At 40.8% G+C, this 16418-nt stretch overlaps 1 protein-coding gene across 1 annotated transcript in view; it reads right to left on the reverse strand.

Annotated features, from left to right (window-relative positions):
- The window catches only part of LOC115117588 (serine/threonine-protein kinase STK11-like), a 56277-nt gene that overhangs the window by 26174 nt on the left and 13685 nt on the right, over positions 1–16418 (reverse strand). Inside the window, 2 exon segments of the mRNA XM_065005564.1 lie at positions 3355–3444; positions 9032–9115. Of these exon segments, the coding sequence (XP_064861636.1) occupies positions 3355–3444; positions 9032–9115 (174 nt within the window).

Consider the following 16418-nt stretch of genomic DNA (forward strand, 5'->3'; position numbering starts at 1 on the left):
AATATTAGGCACCATTTTAAAGATACAATTCTCATTAACCCAGCCACAGTCGGATTTAAAAAAATGCTTTACAGCAAAAGCTCCACAAACAATTATGTTAGGTCACCACCAACACACAGAAAAATCCTGCCATTTTTCCAGCCAGAGAGGAGTCACAAAAAGCACAAAGAGATAAAATTGATCACTAACCTTTGATGACCTTCATCAGATGACACTCATAGGACTTCATGTTACACAATACATGTATGTTTTGTTCTGTAAAGTTCATATTTCTATCCAAAAATCGTATTTTACATTGGCGTGTTACGTTCAGTAGTTCCAAAACATGCAGTGATATTGCAGAGAGCCACATGAATTCACAGAAATACTCATTATAAATGTCAATGAAAATACAAGTTTTAAACATGGAAATATAGATACACTTCTCCTTAACCTGTTACTCCTACCCCCTACTTTTTCGAACATTCTGTTAAAAATCGCGCAACATTTCAGCGCCCTGCTACTCATGCCAGGAATATAGTATATGCATATGATTAGTATGTGTGGATAGAAAACACTCATACGTTTATAAAACTGGCTAAATCACGGCTGTGACTATAACAGAACGTGCGTTTCATCGAAAAGTGCAGGAAAATCTGATCACTGAAAATGGAAAAATATATCCATGCGCCACTTCAACCCATTGATAAAGGTGAACCACATTAAATGGGGCCCCTTTGGCAGCGATATCAGCCTCAAGTCTCAACTCGAGGTTGCAATTACCTACAGCTTCCACACGATGTCAACAGTCTTGTCATTTGCCTAGTATTTTTTTCTTGGTCAAACTGACGCAAGGCAGAGCCTTTCTTCCGGTCTCTGACCGGATATTTTGGTTGAGATTTACCCGGACATTATTTCCAGACGTACAGCTATAGAATATACATCGCCTCGTGATCAATTTACATTTGATCGCTTATTAACGTTTACTAATACCTAAAGTTGCATTACAAAAGTATTTCGAAGTGTTTTGTGAAAGTTTATCGTCAACTTTTTTAATTTAAAAAAATGACGTTACGTTATAAAACGCTATTTTTTTCCTTGATCACACAGTCTTCATAGATCGATATCTAGGCTATATATGGACCGATTTAATCGAAAAAACAACCCAATGGTGATGTTTATGGGACATCTAGGAGTGCCAACAAAGAAGATGGTCAAAGGTAATGAATATTTTATATTTTATTTGTGCGTTTTGTGTAGCGCCGACTATGCTAATTATTTTGTTTACGTCCCCTGCGGGTCTTTTGGGGTGTTAACATGCTATCAGATAATAGCTTCTCATGCTTTCGCCGAAAAGCATTTTAAAAATATGACTTGTTGCCTGGATTCACAACGAGTGTAGCTTTAATTCACTACCCTGCATGTGTATTTTAATGAACGTTTGAGTTTTAACGAGTACTATTAGCATTTAGCGTAGCGCATTTGCATTTCCAGATGTCTAGATGGGACGCCTGCGTGTCAGATCGGAGCAAGAGGTTAATGCAACCGCTGTCAGATTTTTAAAAAACTTTACGGAAAAAACATAATCTGAGAACGGCGCTCAGAGCCCAAACCAGCCAGAGAAATATCCACCATGTTGGGTAATCAACATTATTCATAAATAGCATTATAAATATTCACTTACCTTTGATGACCTTCATCAGAACGCACTCCCAGGAATCGCAGTTCCACAATAAATGCTTGTTTTGCTCGATAATGTCCATCATTTATGTCCAATCGGATTTGGTAAACAAATCCAAATGCGCGATCTGGTCCATTCGGAAGAAACGTTCAAAAAGTTATATTACAGGTCGAAAAAACAGTGGGATATTGGTTGAGTTCAAAAACTACAAACCTCAGAATTCACACTTCCTGTTTGGATTTTTTCTCAGGTTTTTGCCTGCCATGAGTTCTGTTATACTCACAGACATCATTCAAACTATTTTAGAAACTTCAGAGTGTTTTCTATCCAATACTAATATGCACATACTAGCATCTGGGACTGAGTAAGAGGCAGTTCACTCTGGGCACGCTATTCATCCAAAAGTGAAAACGATGCCCCCTATCCCAAAGAAGTTAAGAATGATGGAGGCCACTGTCTTCTTGGGGACCTTCAAAGCTGCAGAAGTGTTTTGGTACCCTTCCCCAGATCTGTGCCTCGACACAATCCTGTCTCGGAGCTCGAAGGACAATTCCTTCAACCTCATTGCTTGGTTTTTGCTCTGACATGCACTGTCAACTGTGGGACCTTATATAGACAGGTGTGTGCCTTTCCAAATCATGTCCAATATACAACAGGTGGACTCCAAACAAGTTGTAGAAACATCTCAAGAATGATCAATGGAAACAGGATGCACCGGAGCTCAATTTCAAGTCTCATAGCAAAGGGCCTGAATATTTATGCCAATAAGGTATCTTTTTCATAAATTTGCAAACATTTCTAAAAACTCGCTTTGCCATTATGGGGTATTGTGTGTAGATTGATGAGGAAATTGTTTTAGTGAATCCATTTTAGAATAAGGCTGTAATGTAACAAAATGTGGAAAAAGGGAAGCGGTCTGAATACTTTCCGAATGCACCGAATGATGCCGTATAATGAGTACATACAGTGCCATAACTGTAATGACAGAAAAGTAAATGCTTCATGTCAAACGATTTCGGACAAATCCATAAAAACACCAACCATGATAAAGGGTTAAACATAAGTTAAATAAACTTGTGAATTTGATTGAATATAGCCATGATCCCACCTTCCCCATATCTTAACGTAATGACTTGAAACAAATTAGCAGATTAACAAGTAAAAAAAAAACAATGGATAACCCTATTTACATGTCTAATGAAGTTTTAATGAGAATTAAGTTGATATTTTGCTATGACTGTTGCTTTTTCCAACAGTTTCTTCTTGGGGTCAAAATGACTCCAGTTGGTAATCCATGTATGTTCAATATGGTGGTAGTATGAGGGTTAAGTACCTTACTGTAATAGAACTCTAAGAGCAATGGGTAAAAATTACTTTTAGCAAAAAAACTCAAGCAATAACAAAACAGTCTTCGCTTTATCAGCAATGGAGAGCTCTGCAGTCCAGGGCCTAAACTTTGTCTTGGAGTAGACTCTGCACAGAAGCTCAGACTAATAAAATAAAAATAAAAAGAGGGAGAGAGAGATGGTGCAATTGAACAAGAATGGGGGGGCTAGAGGCAGAGAGAGAGATGGAGAGAAAGATGGCAAAATAGATAAAGGGCGGGCGAGAACAATAGAGAAATGGTGAGCAAGAGATAGCTGTTGAGCTAGGGAGCTGCCGAGAAAAAGAGCGCGAGAGAGAAAGAAACTTACCCGTGAGCTTGAAATACTGGAAATCTTTTCTCTGGGACGCTGTCCAGCATTTCTTGCATCCCACATACGCAATACTCCATCACCATATACGTAAGATGGGCAGTCAAGGGAATACTCAAAACACAACAGCGCAATGAGAAGCATTTACACATTAAAAGTTCCATATTAAACAGCCATTAAAATACAACAGAAAGGGAAAGACATTTTCCTCTTAACAGAATGCATATAGGTAACAGGGACGGCAGGTACCCTATTAGTTAGAGCGTTGGGCCAGTAACCGAAAGGTTGCCGAATCAACTCCACGAGCTGACAAGGTAAAAATCTGTCCTTCTGCCCCTGAACAAGGCAGTTAACCCACTGTTCCCCAGTAGGCCATCATTGTAAATAACAATTTGTTCTTAACTGACTTGCATAGTTAGATAAAAGGTTAAATAATTTATTTATTTTTTAAATTAAGAAACACTGTCTCAGAGTGGGAAATTGATTAAATATGGCATTTGTTTTACTTTAGGTGAGTTTCTCCAAGGCTTTGAACCAGCAGCAACGCGGGTTATCTTGGAACTACAAGATAAATTGATAAGGCAAAAACTAGATATAAACCAATTAGATATTATCTTCAAGAAAACCTAGAGGTCAGGGATGGGCAACTTTGATGGGGGTCACAAAAAAAAGAATCTATTCTACATATTTTGCCATGGGCTGTAGAGAAAATGCTGCAGTTTTAAAGCAAGTTTGCGGCAATTCTACACATTCTGCCATGGGGCGAAGAGAATATTTTGTAGTTTTATATATATATATATAGCGAGAGAGAGAGAGAGGCCTGGGGATGACGCAGAGCTAACTGCGAAGTCATGTCTGCGTCAGGAGTCTCTCCACTGCTGCAGGGTAGAGAAGGGAACACACACACTAGACACACTAGACCCTACATCGGGTCAGATACCCACAGTTCCCCACAATTAACCCACAAATAAGTGTATACTAGCTACAGCTTCTCAATATGGATAAACAGTACTATGGCCAATTTTTTCTCTCACTTTTATAAGCCCAGTTATGGTACATTGTTAACTAATTAAAAATACATAAAGCTGACAAATAAAAACTGTATAAAATATCTAGATGAAAAGTCTTCTCCAATTGCATTCATCTCTCTACTCAGCCCATCTGCCACCCTTTTTATTTGTCTTGATGTGAATCATTGCTAGTGAAGCACAGCAATTGTATCAAATGTATCAACAAAGGTCCAGCTGAAGCTGTTGCTTGCTAACTTGCAACATTGTATCAACTAGCCTATTCCTGGCCCTTGTAGTTTCCCCATGTCAGTGAGTTTGGGACAGACAGCGGTCTTTGAGCAAGGGAAAAGTGTTCAGGTATTATTTCCACTGGAGATATGGGATGATCAGATAATGATTGGTCTTTTTTACCGAGACTTGGTGATTGAGGCCGGGAGAATGTCGGAAAGATTTTTGAAATAATGTGAGGAACTATTATGATTCGCAAAAACTCAGCTTTTAAATGGTGGTTGTGGTGAGTTAAGAATATCAGAAATCAGATATCCCCAAATTGGCACTTTCCTACATTTTCACTCAGCAAGCCAGGTACTTCTATGCATGCTCAGGCACACGCTCCCTCATCATGAACAGGACAGTGAAACCAAACATGCTCATATGGAGCACTCAAAAAAAGACAATTAAAAAACAAACTTGTAAACAACGGTCATTAAAATAAAACTTGTCTCTCACAAGTGTAGCTTGAGAACGGTCATTTACTGTAATTAGTACATGCTTTGTTTTGATCCCGCGGACTGGGATATGTTACGGGTAGCCTCTATGAATAACATTAACGAATACACTGATACAGTGACTTTGTTTATCAGGAAGAGTATAGGAGATGTTGTACCCACTGTGACTTAAAACCTACCCTAACCAGAAACCGTGGATAGATGGCAGCAATCACGCAAAATGGAAAGCGCAATCCACCACATTTAACCATGGCAAGGTGACTGGGAATATAGCCGAATACAAACAGTGATGTTATTCCCTCTGTAAGGCAAACAAACAAACAGGCAAAATATCAGTAGAGATAAAGTGGAGTGGCAATTCAACGGCTCAGACACGAGAAGTATGTGGCAGGGTCTACAGACAATCACAGACTACAAACGGAAAAGGGAGTGTGTTGCCAGGAAAATAACCTCTCACTCAATGTCAGCAAACAGCAAAGCTGATCGTGGACTTCAGGAAACAGCAGAGGGAGCACGCCCCTATCCACATCGACAGGACCACAGTGGAGAAGGTGGAAAGCTTCAAGTTCCTCGGTGTACACATCACGCACAAACTGAAATGGTCCACCCACACAGACAGTGTGGTGAAGGCAGTGCAACTGCACCTCTTCAACCTCGGGAGGCTGAAGAAATTTGGTTTGGCACTTACAACCCTCACAAACTTTTACAGATGCACAATTGAGAGCATCATATCGGACTGTATCACTGGTACGCCTGGTACCTCTCCAGAGGGCGGTGCGGTCTGCCAAATGCGTCACCGGGGTCTAACGGCCTGCCCTCCAGGACACCTACAGCACCCGATGTCACAAGAAGGCCAAAAAGATCAAGGTCAACAACCACCCGAGCCACTGCCTGTTCACCCCGCTATCATTCAGAAGGCGAGGTCAGTACAGATGCATCAAAGCGGGAATTGAGAGACTGAAAAACAGCTTCTATCTCAAAGCCATTAGACTGTTAAATAGCCATCAGTAGCACCTTAGAGGCTATTTATCTGCCAAAGGGTGCTCTTTCAAGAGTTTACATAGACTTGAAATCACTGGCCACTTTAATTATGTTTACATATTTTGCATTACATCTCATATGTATATACTGTATTCTATTCTACAGTATTTGAGTTTACGCTGCTCTGACATTTCTCGTCCAAATATTATTCCATTCCTTTAGATGTGTGTATTGTTGTGAAATTGATATCTATTATTGCACTGTTGGAGCTAGAAACACAAGCAACACGCACAATAACATCTGCTAAACGCGTGTTACACTAGAAAAATTCTACAAGCTCTGTCAAGGTGGTTGTTGATCATTGCTAGACCATGAGTCAAGACCTGCAAGATGTGGGACAGACAAACTGGCAGCCATTTTCAGGTCTTGCCATAGGTTTTCAAGTATATTTAAGTCAACACTAACTCAGGAACATTGACTGTCTTCTTGGTAAGCAACTCAAATTGTAGATTTGGCTTTCTTTTTACATTATCGTCCTGATGAAAGGTGAATTGATCTCCCAGTGTCTGGTGGAAAGCAGACTGAACCAGGTTTTCCTCTAGGATTTTGCCTGTGCTTAGCTCCAATCCGTTTCTTTTTTATGCAGACTCCTCAGATTGGCCCCATAACATATCACTTTGTATTCAGAACAAAACATGAATTGCTTTGTCACAATTTTTACAGTATTACTTTAGTGCCTTGTTGCAAACAGGATGCATGTTTTGGAATATTTGTATTCTGTACAGGCTTCCTCCTTTTCACTCTGTCAATTAGGTTAGTATTGTGGAGTAACTACAATGTTGTTGATCCATCCTCAGTTCTCCCCTATAACAGCCATTAAACTCGAACTGATTTAAAGTCACCATTGTTGTCATGGTGAAATCCCTGAGCGGTTTCCTTCCTTTCCAGAAATTGAGTTTTTTGTAGTGTTTTTGTAGTGACTGGGTGTATTGACACACCATCCATAAGGTAATTAATAACTTCACCATGCTCAAAGGAATATTCAATGGCTGTCATTAAAAAATAAAAACGATCTGCCAATCGGTGCTCTTCTTTGCTAGGCATTGGAAATGGGGGGACTTTACAGATAATTGTATGTGTGGGGTATAGAGATAGTCATTCAAAAATCATGTTAAATGTCCTTGCAACATATGTGACTTGTTTAGCATATTTTTACTCCTGAACTTATTTAGGCTTGCCATAAAAAAGTTGCTGAATACTTACTAACTCAAGACATTTCAGCTTTTTATTTTTAAGACGTAAAAAAAAAAAAAATCCACAGGCCCAAAGCATGATGTTTCCACCCCCATGCTTCACAGTAGATATGGTGTTCTTTGGATGCAACTCAGCATTCTTTGTCTTCCAAACACAACCAGTTGAGTTTTTACCAAAAAGTTATATTTTGGTTTCATCTGACCATATGACATTCTCCCAATCTTCTTCTGGATCATCCAAATGCTCTCTAGCAAACGTCAGACAGGCCTGGACATGTGTCCCCCTGCTTAAGCCAGTACGTCTGGCACTGCAGGATTTGAGTCCCTGGCGGCGTAGTGTGTTATTGATGGTAGGCTTTGTTACTTTGGTCCCAGCTCTCTGTAGGTCATTCACTAGGTCATTCACTAGGTCCCGTGTGGCTCACCGTTCTTGTGATCATTTTGACCCCACGGGGTGATATCTTGCATGGAGCCCCAGATCGAGGGAGATTATCAGTGGTCTTGTATGTCTTCCATTTCCTAATAATTGCTCCCACAGTTGATTTCTTCAAACCAAGCTGCTTACCTATTGCAGATTCAGTCTTCCCAGCCTGGTGCAGGTCTACAATTTTGTTCCTGGTGTCCTTTGACAGCTCTTTGGTCTTGGCCATAGTGGAGTTTGGAGTGTGACTGTTGTGGACAGGTGTCTTTTATACTGGTAACAAGTTCAAACAGGTGCCATTAATACAGGTAACGAGTGGAGGACAGAGGAGCCTCTTAAAGAAGGTCTGTGAGAGACAGAAATCTTGCTTGTTTGTAGGTGACCAAATACTTATTTTCCACCATAATTTGCAAATTAATTACTTAAAAATCATACAATGTGATTTTCTGGATTTTTTTCACATTTTGTCTGTCATAGTTGAAGTGTACCTATGATGAAAATTACAGGCCTCTCATCGTTTTAAGTGGGAGAACTTGCACAATTGGTGGCTGACTAAATACTTTTTTGCCCCACTGTATTAGCCACACACCCTTCCCCTTCTTTTAAATAATACTCAAGACACATCTTCACACATATTTTAGTCACTTTTCACAGACAGCTAATCAGCTAGGCCTATTGTCATGCGCCCTGCCCAAATAGAAATAGGCAAATACGCACTATTTTTTAAATAATGAAAATAATATTTTATTCCTAAATCATGCTCTCTGGTGAAATATTTTGAATGAGTTCATTAATTTCTGTATAGACAGGAGTAATTATATACATTTTGGCAAATGTATTTCAATGTACTTTAGGGGAAGTTACTTGACACCCCCGCCTATGAAATACCTCGTATGCCATTTCTCTCCTCTTCTATTAGTTTTCATATCAACTTTCTTTCGTTGTCCAGAAGCCAAGTCCTAGTTGTTACATCTTCAGATTCCCCGTTTCTATGTTCCTAAATAAGATTTTTATATATGTCACATATGAACCGCTAGCAGAATTGCTTTTTGGCAAATGTTTGAACATTTTGTATTATTGGTTTCTTCATTAGAGGAGTTATATGTTCTGTTAAGATGCATTACAATAGTCTAAATGTGATTTGTCATTCTGAGCACAGTGGGTGGACGCCCTAAATGGGATACAATCCAATGCCGATGGTCAAATTTAAATCTCCCAGGTCACGTTGGCCAGTGTCACATTTTCCTAACAGAAACCCTGGCGTGCACAAACACAGAAGGATATATTTTTTGCTTCTCTTCATTGTACAACACATCCACCAAATGGATCACATTTTTGTGCTGGAGTCTCCGTAGCAGCTGGATCTCCCTGAAACACAAACAAACCAACAGACAAAAAAGGTTAGAGATGTTACAAATGAAACTCCCTCACAGGCATCACAACTGAAACATTGGTGAAATTGAAAAATCAACAAATAAATAGCACATCGTAAAATAAATGATGCGTAGACTTCAGGGGGAACGAAGCATTAAGGTGAATATAACAGCATAATAAAGGGTGAACGACACATTGGGGTGGCTAAGCTCATTGAGACAGCTCTATAAACTGGCGCTGGAGGGGGAACTTTAAATCACCCCAAGCACCACCATGTCAAACCCCCAGGAGACTCCACATTCATCTGCTACAGACTAGCCAGCCTGCCACTAATGACTACAGCAACTACATGAAGGGAGCAAACACAAACGAGGCAGGCCAAAAGTGTTAGTGTATTTATGCCTCAGTCTACGTCACAGAGAAACATCCCCTTTCAAAACAAGAGTCCTTGTTTTTAAAACGACTGGGTTTGAATTATCCATGTCATTCAACTGGATGGGAAGGAAATCTCGGCTACATTTGAAAGTGCATTTTCATGAGTAAATGTTCTCATAGTAGGCTAATCTTAAGTGTTGTACAATAATAGGTTAGTTACAGAGGGGCTGAACTTACTGATTTGGCCTAGTTTTTCAGCTTGGTCATTAATAAGAAATGAAGAAGCCATGACCGAAGCCAAACGAGGGTCGTCTTTGGGGCGGGGGGGGGGGGGGGGGTTAATGTGGGTTTCGTACGTGGCAAGAGTTTATACATTCTCTCTGCCAAAACAGTACACAGTCACAAACTACTCTAGATAACTTGAAACCGTCTAACCAAGTCCTGTCTTGAAGTCGCAGAGCAAACTTCTTTCGGCTATTAGCTTCAGCCAACTGGGGTTCCGACCGTGGCAAAGTTGGTTTGACATTGGATAGCCCATCTCTGGGACAAGTTACGGTTAAAGGGTTGGGAAATTTCCGGAAATTTTCCATGGGAAGTTAAGCCCGGGAATTTTTCTTAAATTCATCAAATAAAGTTAGCTTATAACAGTGAATCTTTTTTGTGGGATACACAAGGCAGCATATTTTGGTTAAACTATCCCCAATTCAATGGATTTGCAACCCCTCTGCATGCACATTGCATTCTTCCATCACATGTACAGCTAATTCTCAAGCTCTTACACACTAATGAGATGCTATTGAGCCCACACTACTACACTGTCTGAGCCAAGGACTTCATGCTTTCTGATAAGTTTTGATTACAATATTGGGTGGGGTGAATATATTTTATGACACACATTTTTTGTTAACTAGTAAATAGTAGCCTACAGCAAAGTGTGTTTAAATAATTTCTAACTTGTTAACAATTTCTGCGAGTTCGTTTTTGATAACGTGGGTTTTAGCTCGTTTGAGCCTGCTAACTGAGGAGTGTTAATTCACCTGTTTCCATACAGGTTTAATTTTATAACATTAATTTTATAACATTAATTTTAATCTAACTGTTTAACTATTTATCTGTACATGGAATTGTATTTTGTTTTACTCATTTTTTCTAATCTTTACAGGAAAATGCCATTGGCACTATCTGATGTGTGGAGACATATCACTACAGCTAATGTAATAGGAAAAGCTGTGTACATTTGCAAATGTTGTGCTAAATCATATGTGAATAATGCAACAAAGATGCAGAATCTGGCCAAGTGCATGAAGTTCCCTTCGCGCTCACAACAAGCAACTGACAAAAGTATGTGAAAGGTCATCAAGTTATAGCAGCAATCTACCTCACCAAGCAAAGTGAGAGGAATAAGAGAACCACATTGAAACTGGCCAGCAACACCCGCTGGGGTGGTGTTGTCATCATGCTTAACGGTCTCCTGGAGGGGAAGGAGTCTCTCCAAGAAATGGCATATCACAGTCTGCCGATATGGACAGCCCCATCAAGAGGATCCTCCTGGATGATGTATTTTGGGAGAGTGGTAAAAGCAACCTGAAACCTATAGCAGTAGCCATTGCACAGATTGAAGGAGACAATGCCACCCTGTCTGATATTCAGACTCTCCTTGCAGATGTAAGAGAAGAAATCCATACAACCCATCCCACTTCACTGTTGCTCAAAACAGAGGAAACTGCAGATCTGAAAATAATCAAAAAGCGTGAAAACTTCTGCCTGAAGCCCATACATGCCGCAGCGTACATGTTGGACCAAGCATGTTGGCGAGAGCAACCTGTCTGGTGCAGAGATCAACAAGGCCCGACAGGATGCTCTCGATTGTGCATCTGTAGAAGTTTGTGAGTGCTTTTGGTGACAAGCCAAATTTCTTCAGCCTCCTGAGGTTGAAGAGGCGCTGCTGCGCCTTCTTCACGATGCGGTCTGTGTGGGTGGACCAATTCAGTTTGCCGAGGAACTCCAAGCAAGGGCCTAAGTATGCAATATGGCAGTCGTGCCAACATATCTCATCAGCCACCTGGTGGAAGGGACTTTGTGGATCTGATGCTCTTTCCCGTTGCCTCCATCATCCTCTAAATCCCACCCAACATCAGCCGCCTCAGAGTGCAACTGGTCCTTGTTTGGGAACGCACACACCAATACAAAGGTTGAATAATTGGTGGCCATCCTGGCAAATTTGAGGCTTTTTGAGCTTGACAACGAGCCATCCTCAACAAGGTTGGAAAGTGACAGTGAAGATGAGGCCACAGAGTCTGATGTTCAAGAGGTGGACATTGAGGAGGTTCAGGGAGAAGACATGGAGGCCTGAGAGGAAGACAACCAAGCTTTAGTTTAGACTATCATTTTACAGATGTATGTTGAAAACATTTTTTGGGAGATGTGATGGATCATTGGGGATTATTCAAGATTGTATTTATTTTGTTGTTCAGTGGAATCATCCCATGTGAAGAGTCAACTCATTTAATTAAAGTTACATTCCTAACTACATTTTTATTTATATTGGAAGGACTTAACCATTTGCAATTATGTCAATTGTGATAAGGTAAAAGGTTTATGTTTCTGTCTCCATATGGTAAATATATATGGCAAATACATCCATTGGGAAAAAAACCCCTACATTTAAAATGATATTAATATTAATTCCCATGTAAAGTTTCCACCTCGGAATATTTCCCAAAATGTGCAACCCTACGGACCTTCAATAAATTACAATGTAAATGGGACAATATTTTCATGGTGCACATCTTTTAGTTGTATCATTAAATGCTTTCAATATTTGTACATAAATGTATAGTTATTTTGAAGTTGTAAAATGTATAGTTGTTTTGAAGTTAATTCGTGGAAATTAGGCACTATTGACCTTATAAAATATTGTCCCATGTACATGTGTAATTTACTGATGGTCCCTAAGGCTCCAAAAGGATATGGACTGTCAAACCAAATTGACCATGGGCATTAAGATTCGAGTCTCCTGCAGCTGCGCTCTGAATTGATGATTACTTTTGCTGCCAGCTGTGTGAATGTGTGCAGGATTGAAATAAACACAAGAAAAAAATAAACTGTTACAGTACCCTTCATTTCATGACAAAAAAGTATCTCGTAAATCTCAGTTTAGGACGAGACTGACTTTATGACCAAAATTATTCTATTTACACGTTGTAGTCAATTTTGGCACTAGAATACATGTTTCTGACTCAGACGCCACATAGGCAGTTATACTTTTTAGGGGCAGTCAGTCTTTAAGCCAGTAGTTCAGTGCACAGCGTTGGGGTGCCTGCATTCTGCACACAGCTTATTGAAAACACCATGTAGGGCAGGAACGCGCACACACCCTCTTTCGCTAGTCTAAGTCGCCAGTCTCTCACACACAATCTACACACTGTACTGTAGCTCTCCCTCTGTGGTGTGCCCGTTTCACTCACCATACTAGCCTGCAGTCACAGGCTGGCCCAGACCTTTGCTATATACCCAACAATTACTGCCTGCATCACAACTGACTGAGTCAGAGAGACATCCCGCCTGCAAGCAGCCACACACACAGCAAAAGGGACAAACACTGCTGCAAGGGATAATGCATACATGCCAGACCATTTTTTTAAAAGTCAGGGAAAAGAAAGCTGCTTTAATCATACTAGTACAGAGCAACACAAAAATGTGTTATTGTTTTGGGATACCATCTTCGATGTAAATATAGGCCTATGTTTATCAGAATTGTGGTCACTTCACTTCCTAGTACTGAAAAGGCAATTGATAAACCTTTGCTGCATCATCACTCTCATTCAAGGGTAAAAACATTCCGCATTCAAGTTCAACAAGAGCAGTTAGCAGCACTGCTGTTCTCTAGGACAGAAATTAGAGTGTCAGCTTTGTGACGTCTAAAGCACTGGACTGTGTCCGCTGCGTAGTGAGAGTATCTGCTCTGCAGTGGATCAAATGTCTCTGTGGGATGCTGTCCAGGAGGACGGAAACCTGCATTTTTACAAAACAGTTGTGCCTGTCTGCTGTGAAGGAGGAGTTTGTCTTTTCGGACAAATGAAATGGTTCAAAATGGGAACATTTTGCCTACCTCATACACAGGGCTTCTGAATCAAGTGCACCTACTGCGAACAGCGCAACACACACACACAAAAAGAAGAGCGCAAGCCTTTATAGTTGGCTTTTCGACAGAAATATTAGGTGATCGACTAGGAATGCCTTGAAGATCGACCGGTTGGTGACCACTCCTTTACACATATAGCTTAAACTTGGCCTTAGCTACATTCTACAGCTGCCGGTGCACTAATTCTAGGCTTATTCATTATGATGACAAACTTCTTAAAATGTTACCTGCTAGAAGTCAAATGAAATCAATGGACTCAAAGAACGTGACCCCACACACAAACACACCTCCCCATCTCCCCACTCAGGAGTGTGCGTGCGGCATTCCAAACCATGGCTCGGAATTTCGGAGGCATCGCCCAAGCAACAGGAATGGTCATTGCGCAACAGCAGAGTGTGAGGGTGTCCATCCCCGTGGCAACCCCGGGCAGTGAAAGCAGGAAGTGTTTGGCAGACAGGAATGTTAAGCGATGGCTGCTGTGAGTGTGAATGGAGAGAGAGAGAGGGGCTCAGGGTAGTACTGTACTATGGCATCCAGGGCCAGGCCTTATAAGGCTAGGTATGGCTCTCACACATGCTTAAAAAAAAAAAAGATATGCACAGTCTGTTGGTGGGCCCAAACATATTACAGATACTGTTCCCACCAAAAGTGTGAGAAACTCAGGCATGTGCACAACAGCACATAGGACACACACTGGTGTGCTTAGTACTAGACCGTAATAATTAGAGGGTGTGAGTACAATACAAGACAGAACATTGCATCACTGCAAATCAATGCCCCATCCACAACAAGGCTGGTAGCCTAGACAGCAACACTAACATAATCAAGTCAATTTAAAATCACATTCGAAATGGGCTAATTGCATCTAACCGAAATAGAACTTGCAACAAAAATCAATAGAAAAATGTACAGAGAACGTGTTCTACAAGCAGCCTAAACTGAGTTGTTCCTCCATCTCTCTAAATACTTCCCACGGTGAGAACTCACTCATTTGACAGTTGCATTAGCTCGCTCCTCTATATTTAGACACGCCTGCAGCTCATCACAAGATTATTAAATAAACTCCACTGTGTGATTAAAACCTCAGCTGTGGTTCGAAAACAACTGCCATTTTATAGAAAGAGAGAGATGGTTACAGTAAGGCATGCATGCATTTTATCATATGGTGGCCCCAGCAGGAATCAAACCCACAACCCTTTGCATTGCAAGCGCCACTGACGGAGTTACACAGGACTGTGGACGATGTGGGTCTGGGTCATCCAGTTCATGACACCTATTCAAGTGATCATGGTGATGCTCTGAACAAAACCAGGAGTGCCAAGGGCTTAGCCTATGGTAGAGCAAAATATTTAGGTTAAGTGTACCTATAAAAACAACCAAAATCTAATTTGACATTTCTAACATATACTGCCCTAATTCTAGTAATAAGAGATAATGAAAAATGACCCTCTTGAATTTGTATGACTTTACCATATAACACACACTATCGTTCAAAAGTTGGGTCACTTAGAAATGTCCTTGTTTTTTAAAGAAAAGCACATTTTTGGTCCATTAAAATAACATAAAATTGATCAACAATACAGTGCAGACATTGTTAATGTTGTAAATGACTATTGTAGCTGGAAATGACAGATTTTGTATGGAATATCAACATAGGCATACAGAGGCCCATTATCAGCAACCATCACTCCTGTGTTCCAATGACAGGTTATGTTAGCTAATACAAATGCATCATTTTAAAGGCTATTAGAAAACTATTTTGCAATTATGTTAGCACAGCTGAAAACTGTTGTGCTGGTTAAAGAAGCAATAAAACGGGCCTTCTTTAGACAAGTTGAGAATCTGGAGAATCAGACTTGATTAGTGTAGTGTTAGCTAGCTACATAGTTGTCTTTGCTGTCTTCGTATCCAAGATAATTGTGTAGTTTAGAGTGTGTAGTTTTAGAGTGATTATCTTAATTTACCGAGGTTAGCTAGCCAGCTATTTGTCGTCCTTAACGTAGGAGACACTGCTAGCTAGCCAACAGCTAGCCAACGTCTACCGAACAGAACTTCCGCACTCAACAACCCGGTCGCATTTCGCTTCGCTCCACAGGTAGTATCACATTTTTCATTTCATTTCATTACAGTACAACGGCTTGATTTGTTTGATCGTAGCTAGCTACATAGCTAGCTACATAGCAGTCTTTGTATCAAAGATAATTGTGTAGTCTAGAGCGATTTCCTAGGTTAGCTAGCCAGCTATTGTCGTTCTTTTAACGCAACGTAACGTAATCAACACTGCCAGCTAGCCAGCTAGCCCCGAATAGCAGCACAGTAGAAACTATTACACTCAACGGAACGACTTGATTAGTGTAGTGTCAACAACGCAGCCACTGCCAGCTAGCCTACATAGTCAACAACGCAGCCTCTGCCAGCTAGCCTACTTCAGCAGTACTGTATCACTTTAATCATTTTAGTCAATAAGATTCTTGCTACGTAAGCTTAACTTTCTGAACACACGAGACGTGTAGTCCACTTGTCATTCCAATCTCCTTTGCATTAGCGTAGCCTCTTGTGTAGCCTGTCAACTATGTGTCTGTCTATCCCTGTTCTCTCCTCTCTGCACAGACCATACAAACGCTCCACACCGCGTGGCCGCGGCCACCCTAATCTGGTGGTCCCAGCGCGCACGACCCACGTGGAGTTCCAGGTCTCCGGTAGCCTCTGGAACTGCCGATCTGCGGCCAACAAGGCAGAGTTCATCTCAGCCTATGCCTCCCTCCAGTCCCTCGACTT

The sequence above is a fragment of the Oncorhynchus nerka genome, linkage group LG20 (assembly GCF_034236695.1).
Source record: "Oncorhynchus nerka isolate Pitt River linkage group LG20, Oner_Uvic_2.0, whole genome shotgun sequence".
Classification (NCBI taxonomy): Eukaryota; Metazoa; Chordata; class Actinopteri; order Salmoniformes; family Salmonidae; genus Oncorhynchus; species Oncorhynchus nerka.